Below are 15,027 nucleotides of genomic sequence, written 5' to 3' on the forward strand. Positions count from 1 at the left end.
TAAATATCTTAGTATCAAATAAAAGGAGATTTTAAATGAATATTTATAGAAGATATTTACAGAATTTTTACTGGCGACAATTGCGTCAAGAGACGATATATCTATTATCAACCCGAACAGAAGTGTTGTCATGGAGACGTACAGTGTTTAAATCGGGTATGTTTCTCTCTATACTCTATAAAGTTCGTGTAAAACTTTGTGCTTTTACATCATCGTTGCTTCAATTCTAGGAAAGAGGAAGAAATCCATTGCGAATAGTATGATGTTGAATCTTGAATTAAGTAAGATTACAGTTTTATTGCAAGCGGAAGAAAAGAATCGTCGGAAACAAGCACTAGAAGAGATATTAAAAAATATATCTGAAGAGAAAACGTCAAGTGAACCAGACAATCTAGCTAAAATATGGGAGAACATACACAGATTTTTAGTTAGAATTATGAATGACAACATGGAGACGTGTCGAGATCTGACCATAGGGATACTGAAAATATTTTTGGAAGCTCTGCCTCCTGACGATAAGCACATAATCTACATTATACCGATAATGTCCAGACGATTAGGCGTACAGGAATTGATTGAGCCGTCGGAAGAAGTGCGCCTGAAATGTGTATCCCTTTTACGAATAATAATTTTGAAGTATACAGATTTACTGGCGCCGTATGTTCAAGACATAACGGGAATACTGGCGCGCACCGTTACGGATAATTATCCGAATGTGAAAAAAGAGAGCTGCAGATGCATATCGGATTACGCAAAAACTCTACCGAGGCATTTCTACTCGCAATCGGAATATTTGGTTAAACCTATTCTGAGCAACTTTACGCACCAGCACTACAGAGTTCGACGCGCTGCTGTTGAAGCGATAGGCGATGTGATTCGGTATGGAAATAGCAAGTCGATGGAAGAAGTGGCAACTCCTTTAGCACAGAGGCTCTTTGATCAAAATGGGATCGTCAGGGAAGGTATACTTCATATAATAAATATATAATAAATATTTTTTGTAATCATTTTCCAATCATTTTATTCAATTCTTTAATATGCTTTTGCATTGGACTTTTAAAGCTGTAATTGAAATCTCCGGCCGCTGGTTGATAGAACTTCCTGACAGATACGGTTGGTGGCACAAACTTCTCCCTCTGATCATGACAGGATTGCACGACGAGCTCCCGGAGATTCGTGTGAAAGCAGCAGATATGTGGGACGCTGCGGGAAAATTGTACTTGGTGGAAAATGAAAACGACGAGAAATTGAAGGATAAGATGGACTTTCTTGCGGAAGACTTGGAACATTATCCTCCGGAAGGTAAGTTATCTTTAAAAAGCTGCACTTCTTCCCTTTCCCCCACACATACGCATTCGCAAGCAACTGGTGTATTATATTGCTATAGAGCTAAACTATATGAGGCACTGCTAGTTTCTAGGCCGAATTTAGGATGCCGTGTGATCGCACAGCAGAATTTATGCAAGCTTATCGGCGGCATCAGCGCGGAACTTGGAGATTGGTTGCCGGATATACGTGTACGCTCCGCACAATTGCTCTGTGTAATGATATTAAATGTTGAAGAGAACGTCACGCAACATATTGGAAAGCTCTTACCACCTATGTACCGGTAAATATTTTAATCTCCCATTAAAAGTTAAATATAGAATTTATAGTGCGTTTATTTCTTTACAAAATTATTTTATTTTTAAGATTTTTGTTTTATAAACATTGACTGTTTCTAAAAAAAAAATTGCTGTAGTTATAACATTATTTGTTACAGTGCTTGCAACGACGAAGATAAAAGAGTCGTGGGTTGCGTGGAAACTGCGGCGCGATATTTAGGCTATTTCGTGCAACCAAAAATTTACTGTCACTTGGTGCTTCCCACACTGGATGAATCTCCAACGAGCGGACACATGCGTGTTTTCGCGATGATTCTTAGCGGTAGCGAACGGAGGGCTTTGTCGCAGCAGTTGGACAAAATTACGAACTTTTTGCAACGGCCAAGTATCTGCTGGAGCAAGAAGAGCAACTATCAACGTCAGATACTATCCTGCTGTAATTCCCTTCTCGTAGTTTGTAAAGAGGTCCGGATACAATTCTTCGTTATATACACGTTTGTTATGTTGATTTAATTGAATTTAAAAATTTTTCTTGCTTAATTCTTAGATCTATCAGTGCGTTATATTACAGGATTGCATGGCAGTTACGCAAGCTTTATTCACTATAATATTTAGCATGTATTCGATGAGTGTAGAGCCTTCCATTTGCGAGGAAGCGGACAGACTCTTGAAGATGCTCGTCGACATAAATTCGCTAAAAGATCTCGATGATCTTTTCTGCAATCACATGAGGCCACTAATAATATTAATTGATGATGATTGCGCCTCATGGACGGTCTACAAAGCAGAATCGCAAATTTTCTCCGCTTGTTTAAGCCACGCCGGAATCGCCATGGCACGTAATATGGATCTCGTACTATCTATCCTCAAGGAAACCATGGACAAGAATGCTGATCCTGAAGTGAAGCTACGACACTTTATTCTACTTTCGGAGTATTTTCTCAACAATCAAGCTCTACATCGATATATTGAGGACCCGCGTAAATTCGTGAATACAATTATTGAAGAGCTAATCGTACCTGCACTCATTTGGACCGCCGGCAGAGCAGCCGAAGCCATTCGCACAGCCGCCGTTTGCTGCCTCTGCGCTGTTCTACAGAATAAAATAATCAATCTCGACGAGATCAACGAAACAGAATCATTTACAAATGAAGAAAGAGACGAATCTAAAATGTCCATCACGGCGGAGCAGTTCCCATCCATCTTCGACAAAATCGTGCCCGTTTTGATCAGTTTGGTGGACGATAAGGCGAAGAAGACTCGATTATACTCCATGCGTGCTATTTGTCTATTAGTAACAATCGGAAAAAAGCTGTCTTGTCTAAACAACGAGCATATCCATCGAACGTATCCAGTGATAATGAAAAGACTTGACGACGGTTGTGACGATATTCGTTATGCCGCCGTGGAGGCCCTTGTCGATGTATGGAATGCCGCATCCGAGGATTATGACACTGTCGTTAGCAGAAGTCACATCGATGCTCTATATACGACGATGATTATTCATTTGGACGATCCTGAGTCTCGCTTCCAAGAGATAATGCTAGGTAACAGTGAATATTCTCGCTACAGTTTTTTTTATCTTTCCTGGGATATCTTTTTTCAGATTGGTTTAAATATGATATTTAAATATATATCCAATTTTATATAATGCAAATCTTAATATTTATAACTTTGCAATTTTAAGTAAAATTTAATGCGATTTTTAATGTGATTTTTAACTTAATTTTATACTGTTTTTTTTAGATGCATTAAAACGTGTCGCAAAGATTTATCCTGAACTATTGCATCAAAAGCTGCATGGCTGTCGACCAAATTTTAGGAACAAAACAGGAGTAGATACACTTTTGGAATATTGTCAAAGTATATTCAAGCAGGATTGAACTCCTTTTCTCAAAGGACACAACAGACAATTATGTAATCATTAAAATATGATTTAATAATATAAATTAAATAATCTTTCTAAAGGGATAAGGGATAAGAACTTCTATTAAATGTTAATTTGTTGAAAAAATATAACAATAGTCACATAAAATACTTAATTTTATACAGTAATTAAAAAATCGAGCTTTTTTTTATAGTTTTTTTATTTAGAAGAACTTTTAAAAAATATGATCAATACAAGTGACATGTAACTGAAAGCTTTTATTAATATAAATTTATGCATGATCAAGTTGAAAAATACAACGATATTACACGTCAGTTTTCATTTGACAAGGTCAAAATAAATTTTAAAAATAAATCTAAAGAGGTCAACGTTAAAGGATCGCGAATGTTGTTCCCACGAAAATAGCGCAAATCAAAAATTTAGCGCCATATTGTTGGCAAGTTGGCGAACATATGAGATGCTTCATATGATATTCCTACAGTTCGTTATGACGGACAGTAGACGCGCCTCCGCGTAAAATCTAGGGCTGCAAACGACTCTCTCTCCTCGACAGACAATTGGATACGCGGAGGTCGCGTCGGATCCCATGCACATTTGCGAGTGGCAAATCTCACATGACATAACCTCCGCGCGGACTGCGCGAGATACAAACGTACATGGGAAGTACCCGCCCTTCCGAACGCGCCGCCATGTTGCCCGTGCTTCCGTTCAGCTGGGTGTGTGGCGGAGGGGTGGACCAAGAGCGGGGACCGCAGGGACTAACAATCGGCTGATAATCCGGTGCGAATTTTCACGGGCGCGAGAGTTGCTTCTATTGTTGTTGTGAGCGGTCTGCCAAGCCAATCCGAAAGCGACGGTAAGTAAGTGTACGAACGGTGTAAACACGTGTCGGACACCGGGTGATGCGAGCGAGAGATTTACGTCGTTCGCGGTCTCCGCTCCAGAGGAGGCGGAGTTCGTCGTGGGAGTCGGCGCCTCTCCTCGGCGAGCGAAACTCCATCTCCTAAAATCGTCCCCTCATCAGCACCTTTCGTCCCGATTCTTCCGGTTCTACGATGACGGAGGAAACGGAAAAGAGAGAGAGAGAGAGAGAGAGAGAAAGAAATCGGAGCCGGTTTCTCGAATCTCTTGAATTCTTCGACGTCGTAGCTACGCGAAAGTGCATCGCGCGAGTGAGCGCTTTTCGCAGCGCTAGAGATTTTTCGCCGCGAACAGTCGAGTCGGGCGAAAAGTGTAAATAGAGGGAAAAATGCGAGAGAATGAGAGAAGCGCGAAAACACAGCTGAAAAATCGGAATTTTTCGGCCGGTCATCCCGCGGACGTTTCCTCACATCTGCACCGCTTGCACCTCTTGCTCTTGCACTTACTTGAAATAGAACGAGTACGATATTCTTTGTTTCTCGCAGTTGAATTTCTTAATTTTTTTATATGTTTCTCCGGATAATTTTACAATTGTATACTCTTATTTCATTTTAAATATAAAAAATTTGAAACGATACAACTACAAGAGATTCAAGCGTGGTGTAAAAGGTCAGAATTGTTGCACCTCAAACGCGAGATTGCTCCATTTTTTTATCATAATTTGTTCCTTTCGCATGTCTCCTTTTCTCTCAAATTACATTTGAAACATATTGTTATAATTATAACGAGTGGCGGTGTTGTGTTGCATTCACAGAGCCGCTCATTTAGATGCACTTTTTGCGCCTTCACTTTGTTTCGAAGTGCAAAAGACACAGATGACGAATTGAAGGATCTCTCGCTGGTTTCTGTCATTACGCGCGGCTGTCCGATCGATCTCTTTCTCTCTCTCTCCCTCTCTCTCTCTCTCTCTTGGAACTTTCTAAAAATATTCCGCCAATATACGCGCGCGCTTTTCCATCCCGCTGTCCGTCGCGATCGCCGTGATTCCACATCGCTGCCAAATTCCCGGAGTTTTCTCCAGCAGATTCCATAGCGATCTCGCGCGAACACGCGTTCCTCACATTTTTTATCTTTCTTCCTTTCTCTCTCTTTTTCCTCTCCATCTCTATCTTTCTCGCAAGTCTTTTTATATATATATATATATATATACATATACATATCTTTCCTGATTTGAACGTAGCGATGTCTGACCCTACGGGTGATCATGTAGATGCGTTGGATGAAGAACTCGAAGTAGAATCTAACTATAAGCCTCCACCAGAGAAGTCCATCGAACAAATTCTGGAGACAGATAAGGAGGATGAGAGTCTACGCAAATACAAGGAGACGCTTCTGGGAGAAGCAAAGTCTGGCGGTATCATAGTAGGTGAGTGTTTATTTAAATATATATATTCGTTACCTACGTAATCACGTGTGTTTAAAGTTACTTCACTGTTTGTTTTGCTTTCATCATAGTTAAATATGCAAGCTCCATACATATTTCATTCCATAACTCTTGCGAATTATGAATCCACAGAAATTCTGTAAAAATAATTTTTATATCCATATCAATATCTGTTCTTTTTTGTATAATTTTTCTATATTTGTTGAAAAATGTCTTACAACGATTTGTATTCAATACACAGAGAAATGATAATCAATTTTCTATAATATCGATAACAATTTTAATAATTATGCATAATTGTTGCAGATCCTAATGATCCTAGAAAAGTAATAGTAAAAAAACTGGCGCTGTGCGTAGCTGATCGGCCAGATATGGAACTAGACTTGACTGGCGATTTATCACAATTGAAAAAACAAACATTTGTCATCAAGGAAGGTGTAAGCTATAGAATCAGGATTGACTTTATTGTACAGCGCGAAATCGTGCACGGATTGAAATATATTCAGAAGACTTATCGCCTTGGCGTACCAGGTATAACGTTTCTATTTTTTTTTTGCTTATTGATTTACTTGTCATTCCATATTTGACTTTATTTGTCAATATCATATTCTTAACTAATTGCAATAAATTCAATTTCTTGTGTGTTAATGCTTCTAATGCAAATTAGGAGTCACGGGTAAATGAAATATATAGTAATCTAATCTTGTAATATACGATCAAACAGATTTTATATGCATGATTTTTTTTGTTTCAGTTGACAAGATGACGCATATGGTAGGCTCGTATCCTCCTAAAACGGAACTTCAGTCCTATACCACTCCAGCTGAGGATGCGCCAGCCGGTGTCGTCGCGCGAGGCTCTTACAGCGTGAGTTCTCTCTTCACAGACGATGATAAACACGAGCATCTTAAATGGGAATGGGCGTTTGAAATCAAGAAAGATTGGAAGGAATAAGTCTTCTATTCCATTCGGAACATAGAAGCCAAGGATAATTTACAACTCCTAGCCTTAATACACTTTGCGAATAATAATTAAAGACGTAAAAATGCCAAAATACAGACTCGGATGAATGATTTTTAATAATCTTTAGTAGTGGTCGACGTTGCCATAAGAAATTAATTACATACGTATTTTATAACGTACTAAAAGAGAAAGAATATAATCGATATTTATTAAGTTTTGTTCGTATAATTGGTTTAGACATTTAGTTATAAAAATAGTATTCGAGAATTACGAAGTACACACACGTATACATATATATTTTAGTCACTAGTACAAGCAGACACCAGTAGTAGTGATTTAAGCTATATATGACGTGACAAACCGGTATTTCCGGACAGATGAGTATTAGATGCGTAGCGAGTGAAATTTACAGTGAATGTTATAACCAACGGTTGATCCATTATATATATAAAACACTTATTAAAAGAAGAAAAGAGTGCTCTAAAGTATTTAGATAATATTTGTACAACATGGTTTTCGGAGAGCGGACAGATTCTGCTCAATATTTTGTATGTTTATCACATATTTGACATTTTCTACACAATGTACAAAATTATATGACGAATATCTATTACTTGAAAAGAAGCTGATAAAAGAGATTGCAAAGAAAATCGTATAGTGCTTCTATTCCTCTCATTTCTATAATATCTCTATAAGAAGATAAATTTTGCGCTCTGAAAATTAGATTTTAGCTGAACACAATGCATATTTTAATTACAACAATTAACAACCTCGCAAGCAAAATAGATTCTAGATAGATTTCTGATATAATATGAAACATACGTAACGCGCCTCTTCCAGTTCCCGCAGAAGATATTGGATGACAATTACACATGGTGTTTTATATATCGAGAAAATTCCGACAGCCATGTTTTTCTGGGAATGTATCTATAGCGAATATGTTACACAAAATAACTAAAATCGCTGAGAAGCCCTAATCACCCCAGAAACGCGCACATCTGATCCGTGTAAAAACAAAAAAATGTGTATATCGTATGGCCATACAATGTTAGTTAGAGTTTGTGGTGTTTTTCCGATAATCGTATAACAATCGATCATGTAGGCTAGGATCGCCATGCATTTGTATGATAATGAGCAATGACGAAAGAAGAAGAATATATTAGAATAGACGTTTTGTACCTTTGTTACGAGCTTCACGGGAGAAACAAATAGATCGAGAATAGTTACCTCATTGGAGAAAGTGTCACAAAGTATATTGATATACGTATATGTCTACATAAAAATTGAGTCGTTTTTTCATTCAGAAAATTGTCATATTTTTTCATCTACGTATGACGTAGTCGTATTCCGATTGTGCCCTCGCGTCTCATATATATCGCCGAGTAGAAGTTCCTAGGTTTCCGTCACTGCTTTCTTCCTTTTCCTTTTTTTTTTTTTGTATATTCGTTCGCACCTTGTAAGTGAAGAGAGGAAAAAAGAGAAAAAGAGAAAGAGAGTACGCGTCTTAGAATTCTGGGATTAATTAAGCTTAGGATTTGTGTGTACTTCATCGTGCTTTGTATACCACGTGTATTCATTTGTTATTATGTGACGCAATATACTTATATATTATACGCGGCGAATGCGATTATTGTATAGCAAATATACAATTTATGTCAATATTCTCTTCGCTTCTCTTTATCCGATGATATATGTCATTTTCATATATACTTTTCTTTTTACCTTCATAGATGAATGAGACACTTATCTTCTCTTATTCATCAAATTATTCTCGAGAACTTTTGAATAATCATTTCGCACGATTTATTCAAAAAAACTGAGATAAATTTCTGTATAAAGATACATTTTATTGAGGACAAGTTACTACTAATCGATCGACATCGCAGAGTCTGCTAAAAATATCTCTTGATACTCGGGCAAATTGGGATAGTCGATATCGTGTGAATATCATGTTCTATATGGATTAGATTTACATCTGGAATTCATTCTATTGTTTTTCATCTTGGCATGAAACTAATATGAGCATCGAAGAATCGAGGACATGAAAGAAATAGCTTTCCTTCAACTTATTATATTCCTTTTTTTATTATTTTTTTATTTTTTTTTATCTCGTGGAGATTGGATCGATTCCTCATAAAAAAAAAATGTACATTTTTTTTTTATGTCTTCAGAGTAAAAAAAAAATATATTCCTTTCTACGTGTCGAGGAGGTGAAGTCTCGCAAGACAGTTCCCGTCGCAAGATATTCTGAGCCGAGATCTCGGCTCTGTACCTATGTATATATAGCGCATCTTTCGACGTACATATATTTGCGTAAATGTAAATACACGTGTTTTAATCGCTCCCCGAGATGCATGTGGAAAATCATAGTGCATTCGCAACGCGGGTACGCATGTCGCGGGCCGCCACCGGCGATGCTATTGCGATCGCGACAACTCGGCCACGGTCACGGCCACGGCCACGGTCACGGTCCACTCTTCGCCATCTCTCCTCATTCTCTCTCTCTCTCTCCCTCTCTCCCTCCCTCCCTCCCTCCCTCCCTCCCTTCCTCTCCCTCTCTTTCTCTCTCCTTGCGTGTGCGTGTTCTCTACGCCGGTCAGCGAACCCGCGGCCCGCGCGTTCTCGCGCCCGCTCGTCAACGACGCGTGCACGGCGTTTGTGCACCGGAGAAACATCGAGGGACAAATGCCGAAAATTACGTGCGATTGGGACCGAAGAGATCCGCGGAAAGTGAAAAATCGATCGGCGTGTCTCTCGCTCTCTTCCTGCTTTCTCCCGACGACGACGCTTCTCTTCCGCGAAGCAACGAGAAAGAGGAAGAGAGAGAAGAATCTTTGAGGTTCGATTCTCTTTCGCTTTCCCGAATACATCCCGCAAAAACATATCTTCTAGCGATTCTAAATATATGTGGATATGTATCTTTGTTAAAGTTTACATGTAAAGTTTACACTTCTTGAATTAAATTCGACAGCTCGAATTTATTTTACACTCTGATTCACATGTAATTTTTGCGATATTTCATTCCGTTCTTTCCTTCCTCTTCATCGCCCCCACGCCTATTTTTTCTTTTATCCGTTTAATGAAATGATTATAACTTTATATGTAATTTATTGAAAGCAGTGACAAGATATGGCAGTGAGAGAGGAATATTAATTATAATTTTAATTAAAAGATTGTAGCTTGAGTTGATTGATTTGATGACATAATCGTATTAGCTTTGTTTAATGAACTTTGTCGAAATAATTAGAAGCAACATTTACATATACGGAAAGAACGGTTTTGCTGAAATATTTAAAACTTTGGCCAAATAAAGATTTAAAAATAATTTTGATAAACCTTAAAATAGGATAGGACTTTTTAGGTAATATATATATATATATATATATATATATATATATATATATATCATATATGAAAACATTGGCAAAAACATAAAAGTTTTGTAAGTTTTTGTTTTTTATCATTTATTTGAGTATTTAAGTAAAAACTAACAATACAAGCACAATTTTCGGAATCGAAAATTTAATTTTTAACTGTATACATATATTAATTTTTATAGAAAGAAATAACATATTACAACATAATTAATATAAGAACTAAATAGGATATTTAGGATATATATTTTATTTTAAAATTATTAATTTGATATGTTTAATTTATTCGATTTATTAAAAATCTTTTTATAAATGATTAATTACTTTTATTTTTCTTGTTTAATTTCAGAAGATAATCATGATCAAAAATTTTTATTATCTATTGGGAAAAATATTAATTACAAGTATTTTCTTTCATGTAAATATTAAAAATATGTTATATTGCTTATACTTCAATTTCTTCATAATTCAAATTTATTTATTTATTATTTCACATAATATATAAATACAACAAATGTACATTCGTATGTTGTTTTTAAATTTCGAAAACTTTTTGCTACTTTTATACATCCTTAGCATGATATTAATAGCAAAAATATTAGATACACTGGCATCTAACTTGAGTATTTTACATAATCAATGACTCAACAAAATTATTTTCAGATCTGTATCTAATTAGATTATGATACTCCAGTTAAATTATTCTTTTTACTTAATCTGAAACTAATATTTAAAACTGACTTAAGTGCAACCTCTCGAGATGCTGCACGATTATCTCGTCGGCCGGATAAAATCTCTTTCGACGCCGGACTTTAAGACGGTTTTAAATACAAGATAGAACTACCGAGGACGCCTAGGACAGAGAGGAAAGGGGAGGGCGTTCCGCTTTCCGGGATTTCGGGCGCAGCGGGTGAAAATCGAAGGACTCGCGCAGGGTGTGGCGTCCCTGCGCACATTCGATTGGCGACCATCGCACGGTTGTACACGGCCGTGGGATGAAGATTCCTCGTGGGAGATCTGCCGTCGACAGAGCCGTGTATCCTCGGAGATCACAATGTCATCGAGCTTCTCGGCCTCGTTGGCGCGTTTTGACAATGCGATCGCGAACAATGCGAGACCATGTCCTCGGCTGAGATCTCGTTTTCATGACACGACGGCGAAGGTACCTCGTTTCAGAGATAAGCGGTTCCGAGAACAGCCCCGAGTTGTTGTTGTCTCGGGCTCGAACGCGGAACAAGACGCTCTTTGTGCTGCGACGCGCGCGCGCGCGCGCGCGCGCGCGTCCCGCTCTTTCGCTTTAATTTCATTGCGAAGCGCGACGTATGCGAATACATTGTATTCGTCGCTTCGACAATCAGCGGGATCATGCTAATGGCGTTATTGTCCGCCTCTCGGAAATCGGACGCGATTCCGCAGATTCCGAATTGGCAAGATACGATTTCCGAGTAGAGCCGCGTGTTGAGGCTCGCGCGTGCGACGAGACATTGCCGAAACGTCGAAGAGAGATGCGTTCACGTCGTGTTGCTTCACATCGAGCCTCAACGATGCGATTGCGAGAATCCTGCGCGTGTTTTACGACGATACGGGGCGGTTATTATCGAGCCGGATCGTTCCGCGATACGCATCATAAACGATCGTAAACACAGCGATGATCTCGCGGAATTCACTTATCAGACTGATCCCTCGGAGAGCCCCTTTCTCGGTAACAGACCTTCGTCGCGTATTTGTTTGTCGAATTGTTCCGTGAAATCCAAAACAAAACGAGACTTATTAATCTGTTGAGCTTACATATTTCTTCTTTTATTTTTATTATTGAAGGACTGAATAAAGCTGCTGACGATCATAAAATCAAGGAATAGGATCGTGAACGAAGAAAATTAAGTTAATTCTCACGAATTTCTTAACTTAAATTAATTTATTTTCAATGAAAGAATCGTAGATTATTCTAGATCTTAAAAATAGTAGAAAAAATTTTGCGGTGATTTAGAAATTGGGTTAAAAATTATTTAAATAAATAAGTAAAAGTGTGGTCTAATAGAAGTGTAATTAAAAAAATTATGAGAAAAATCTCAATTCTTTTATATGAATAGTTTAAACATTTAAAATAATTTATTTATATTTATATTAAAGTTTTACTGCGATGCAGATTAGTTGTTCTGTAAATAAAAATTAAATTTTAATTAAGAATACAAGCAAAACGAATGATGGTACAAATAAAATTAAATTTTTACTCAGAATAATTTCTGCATCGCAATGAACTTTATATAAATAAGTTCAAATACTTAAAGTATATAAAAAAAGAAATTGAGATTTTTGTCGTTATTTCTTAATTAACATTTCTATTAGAGCACACTTCCACTTGTCTATTTAAATAATTTTTTATTCACGTTCTGTCATTAAATCTTTTTGTATTATTTTTAAGTGCGATTTAGGAATTTGTAAGTTTTCCATAATTTTTTCGTTGTAAATGTAAAAATAGGTATAATACATTTTTAACGCGTTGTCGAACACGATTCGCGGCGCAATAAAATGAGCGCGGAAGAGAAGAAGATGTGTGATGGAGGAGGAGGAGGGGGAGTGACGCTTTCGCTGAAAACGACGGCGCGTTTCCGGAAAGCGAGCGATCCCGGGCGGACGCGAGGCTCTCGTTAGACACGCTCGAAAAAGCCTCCGGCTTTTCGAGCCAAATCAAATTAAGTCGCGGCTATTCGAACTAATTAGGAATAGGTCTTCTTAATTGGTCGCTCGGCCGACGCGAAGCTCGTAACGGGATTCTCGCTCGTTGCTGCCGCGGATTTCGATGCACCGCCATCCGGATCGTTCGACGAGATTTCGACGGGATTAATGAGCAGTGACCATCAACGCGAGAACTAAAAGTCGCCCCTCGTCCGAGAACGTTTTCGAAAAAACGCGAGGCAACTTATTTTACACATTAAGGACAAATTTTAATTTTCACGAGATTAGCGAGCTATAAAAAGCCATTGCGAGCGGAAGATAAAATGTCGCGCGATATATACTTTTCCACGCATCGTAAACTGATATCATTGAAACGTCCGGGAAGGGAACCATTAAGCGCGGATTTCCATAACGTCGTTATCGCGGGTGATGTGCGATATCATTGTTTCGCGCGCTTTAATTGGAAAGCGAACACGCGCGGCCATTAGGAGGCCTGTGTTTCACGAGTCAGCCCGGACCGATCTTCGATCAATCTAATCCACCTGCATCCGGAGATCCGGACGCGCATCTCGCATCCGAGGGACCCGGTTCCGTATCTGGAACACAAATCGGATCTTCTTCGTAACGTCACTCAATACGCTTTCCGTCCCTTTTTCCCTCCCTCCTCCTTTGCTATTCCGAGAAGCGTCGAATGTGCGAGATGCACCGTCCAGACGAACGCCGGGGGGATCTCTTTCGAATCCTCCGTCGGATTCCACCTGGCGAGAAATCGTGGATTAGCATGCGGAGAGATGGATTGAACGCCCGGCAAGAGATTTTTCACGATTCTGCCGTCACCCCGGAGATGAGCCTCGTTATTTCCTTCTTATTCTTATCGCGAGCGAGAAAGACTCGCGGAAATGGAAATAAGGTCGAGTGCATCTGGACATCATGATATATATGTGGAAGAGAGAAACCGGGACGAGAGAGGGGAGAAGAGAGGGACCGTGTTAATTGGCTGTAAAAATAGTAAAGTTTTTAAGTCCTGAGAAATTCTTTATCTTATAATTAATCAATACGTTCAAAAAAATTTCATATCATATAATTAAATATCATATAAAATGAAAATGTAAATGAAATGGAAATATCACTGAATAATCACTAGTAATTTTAAGAAAAATATTAAAATAATAAGACTTCAAAAAAAATTGCGAATTAATTGATATTTTTTATGTTCAATTTTCAGATTTACAATTTACAGATTTAATTTTTTATTTGAAAATGTAATTAAATTAAGTAAAAAGAAAATGTACTTTAAACATGTGTATTTAAATTATAATTATATATTTAAAAATATATATTCTTTTTCTATTTAAAGGAAAAATTTATATGATTATTTATAAATACATCGATTATTAATTGAAGCTTACTGGCCATTTACTGGTGTTTTTGGGGGTTTTAAAAATTTTTTTAATAACAATTTTATTATCTTTTTTTTTAAAGATAACTAATGACAATACAAACATTTTTAAAAAACAAATAAACAACTATAAATATTGAATAGTTTATTTTTTATTTTTATCATTAGTTTATTATTATTATCATTTATTATCAATCATTTTTTATTTTTATACTACTTATTTTTTATTCATTTTTATTTATTTATTTTTTTTCTTTTCTATACATGCACCATAATTTACAATTGCGAATTTCTTATTTATCCATTGACTGTAGTGACCCCATTAGTCCGACTTGACTGCCATCAAAGTTGATTGACGTTTGACTTTTCAATGGCATTCTCTAGTGATCAACTATTTATCATCGCGACACTGAAATTTTTTGTTCATTAGGAAAACAATCTGACATAAATTTGTCAATAGCGTGAATAATAAAGTGGGATTGGTGCATTTTGATGTTTCGATTGTGGAGAGTTCGAGAAACCGCGACAATTTTCGATATCGATTCCGCCCTCCGAGTACAACTCGCGCTCGAAAATAGCGCGGGATCGCTATCGCTATCACCGGCCAACAATGGTGAGGACTTCGGACGAGGTTCACCGCCCCTGTGGAAACCTAACTTAACCGGCGCTGTTCGATGTGCGCGTTCACCCCTAGCGCGCTACCCTCTCCTTCTCTCTTCTTCCTGCGCATGATTCTCTGACTCTCTCATTTTCTCTCTCGCTCGCTCGGCTCCGTGCCGAGTCAGCTGCGAGCGATGGGCCCGGACCGGTTTCGATCT

The 15,027-nt window shown here is 37.8% G+C and overlaps 2 protein-coding genes across 6 annotated transcripts; both read left to right on the forward strand.

Annotated features, from left to right (window-relative positions):
* Nucleotides 1-16: 16 nt before the first annotated feature.
* On the forward strand, nucleotides 17-3,732 carry LOC105431901 (Dynein axonemal assembly factor 5). The gene is made up of 7 exons (XM_011646397.3): nucleotides 17-156; nucleotides 231-962; nucleotides 1,063-1,302; nucleotides 1,414-1,609; nucleotides 1,763-2,069; nucleotides 2,176-3,151; nucleotides 3,351-3,732. The coding sequence occupies exons 1-7, from the start codon at nucleotides 36-38 to the stop codon at nucleotides 3,485-3,487; spliced, it is 2,709 nt and encodes a 902-aa protein (XP_011644699.2). The 5' UTR covers nucleotides 17-35; the 3' UTR covers nucleotides 3,488-3,732.
* Nucleotides 3,733-3,896: 164 nt separating this feature from the next.
* LOC105431898 (rho GDP-dissociation inhibitor) lies at nucleotides 3,897-8,421 on the forward strand. Of its 5 annotated transcripts, none has more exons than XM_089081437.1 (4): nucleotides 3,897-4,352; nucleotides 5,594-5,779; nucleotides 6,104-6,328; nucleotides 6,552-8,421. In XM_089081437.1, exons 2-4 carry the CDS (start codon nucleotides 5,596-5,598, stop codon nucleotides 6,749-6,751), a joined length of 609 nt encoding a protein of 202 aa, XP_088937563.1. In that variant the 5' UTR covers nucleotides 3,897-4,352; nucleotides 5,594-5,595; the 3' UTR covers nucleotides 6,752-8,421. The 5 variants fall into 5 exon arrangements, with proteins under 5 accessions (XP_088937563.1, XP_011644694.1, XP_088937561.1 ...); XM_011646392.3 differs by having other exon boundaries at nucleotides 3,923-4,348; XM_089081435.1 differs by lacking the exon at nucleotides 3,897-4,352 and adding an exon at nucleotides 4,362-4,476 and having other exon boundaries at nucleotides 5,624-5,779.
* The last annotated feature ends 6,606 nt before the right edge of the window (nucleotides 8,422-15,027 follow it).

This window comes from Pogonomyrmex barbatus, unplaced genomic scaffold (assembly GCF_055798465.1).
Source record: "Pogonomyrmex barbatus isolate J1 unplaced genomic scaffold, ASM5579846v1 scaffold5, whole genome shotgun sequence".
Lineage (NCBI taxonomy): Eukaryota > Metazoa > Arthropoda > Insecta > Hymenoptera > Formicidae > Pogonomyrmex > Pogonomyrmex barbatus.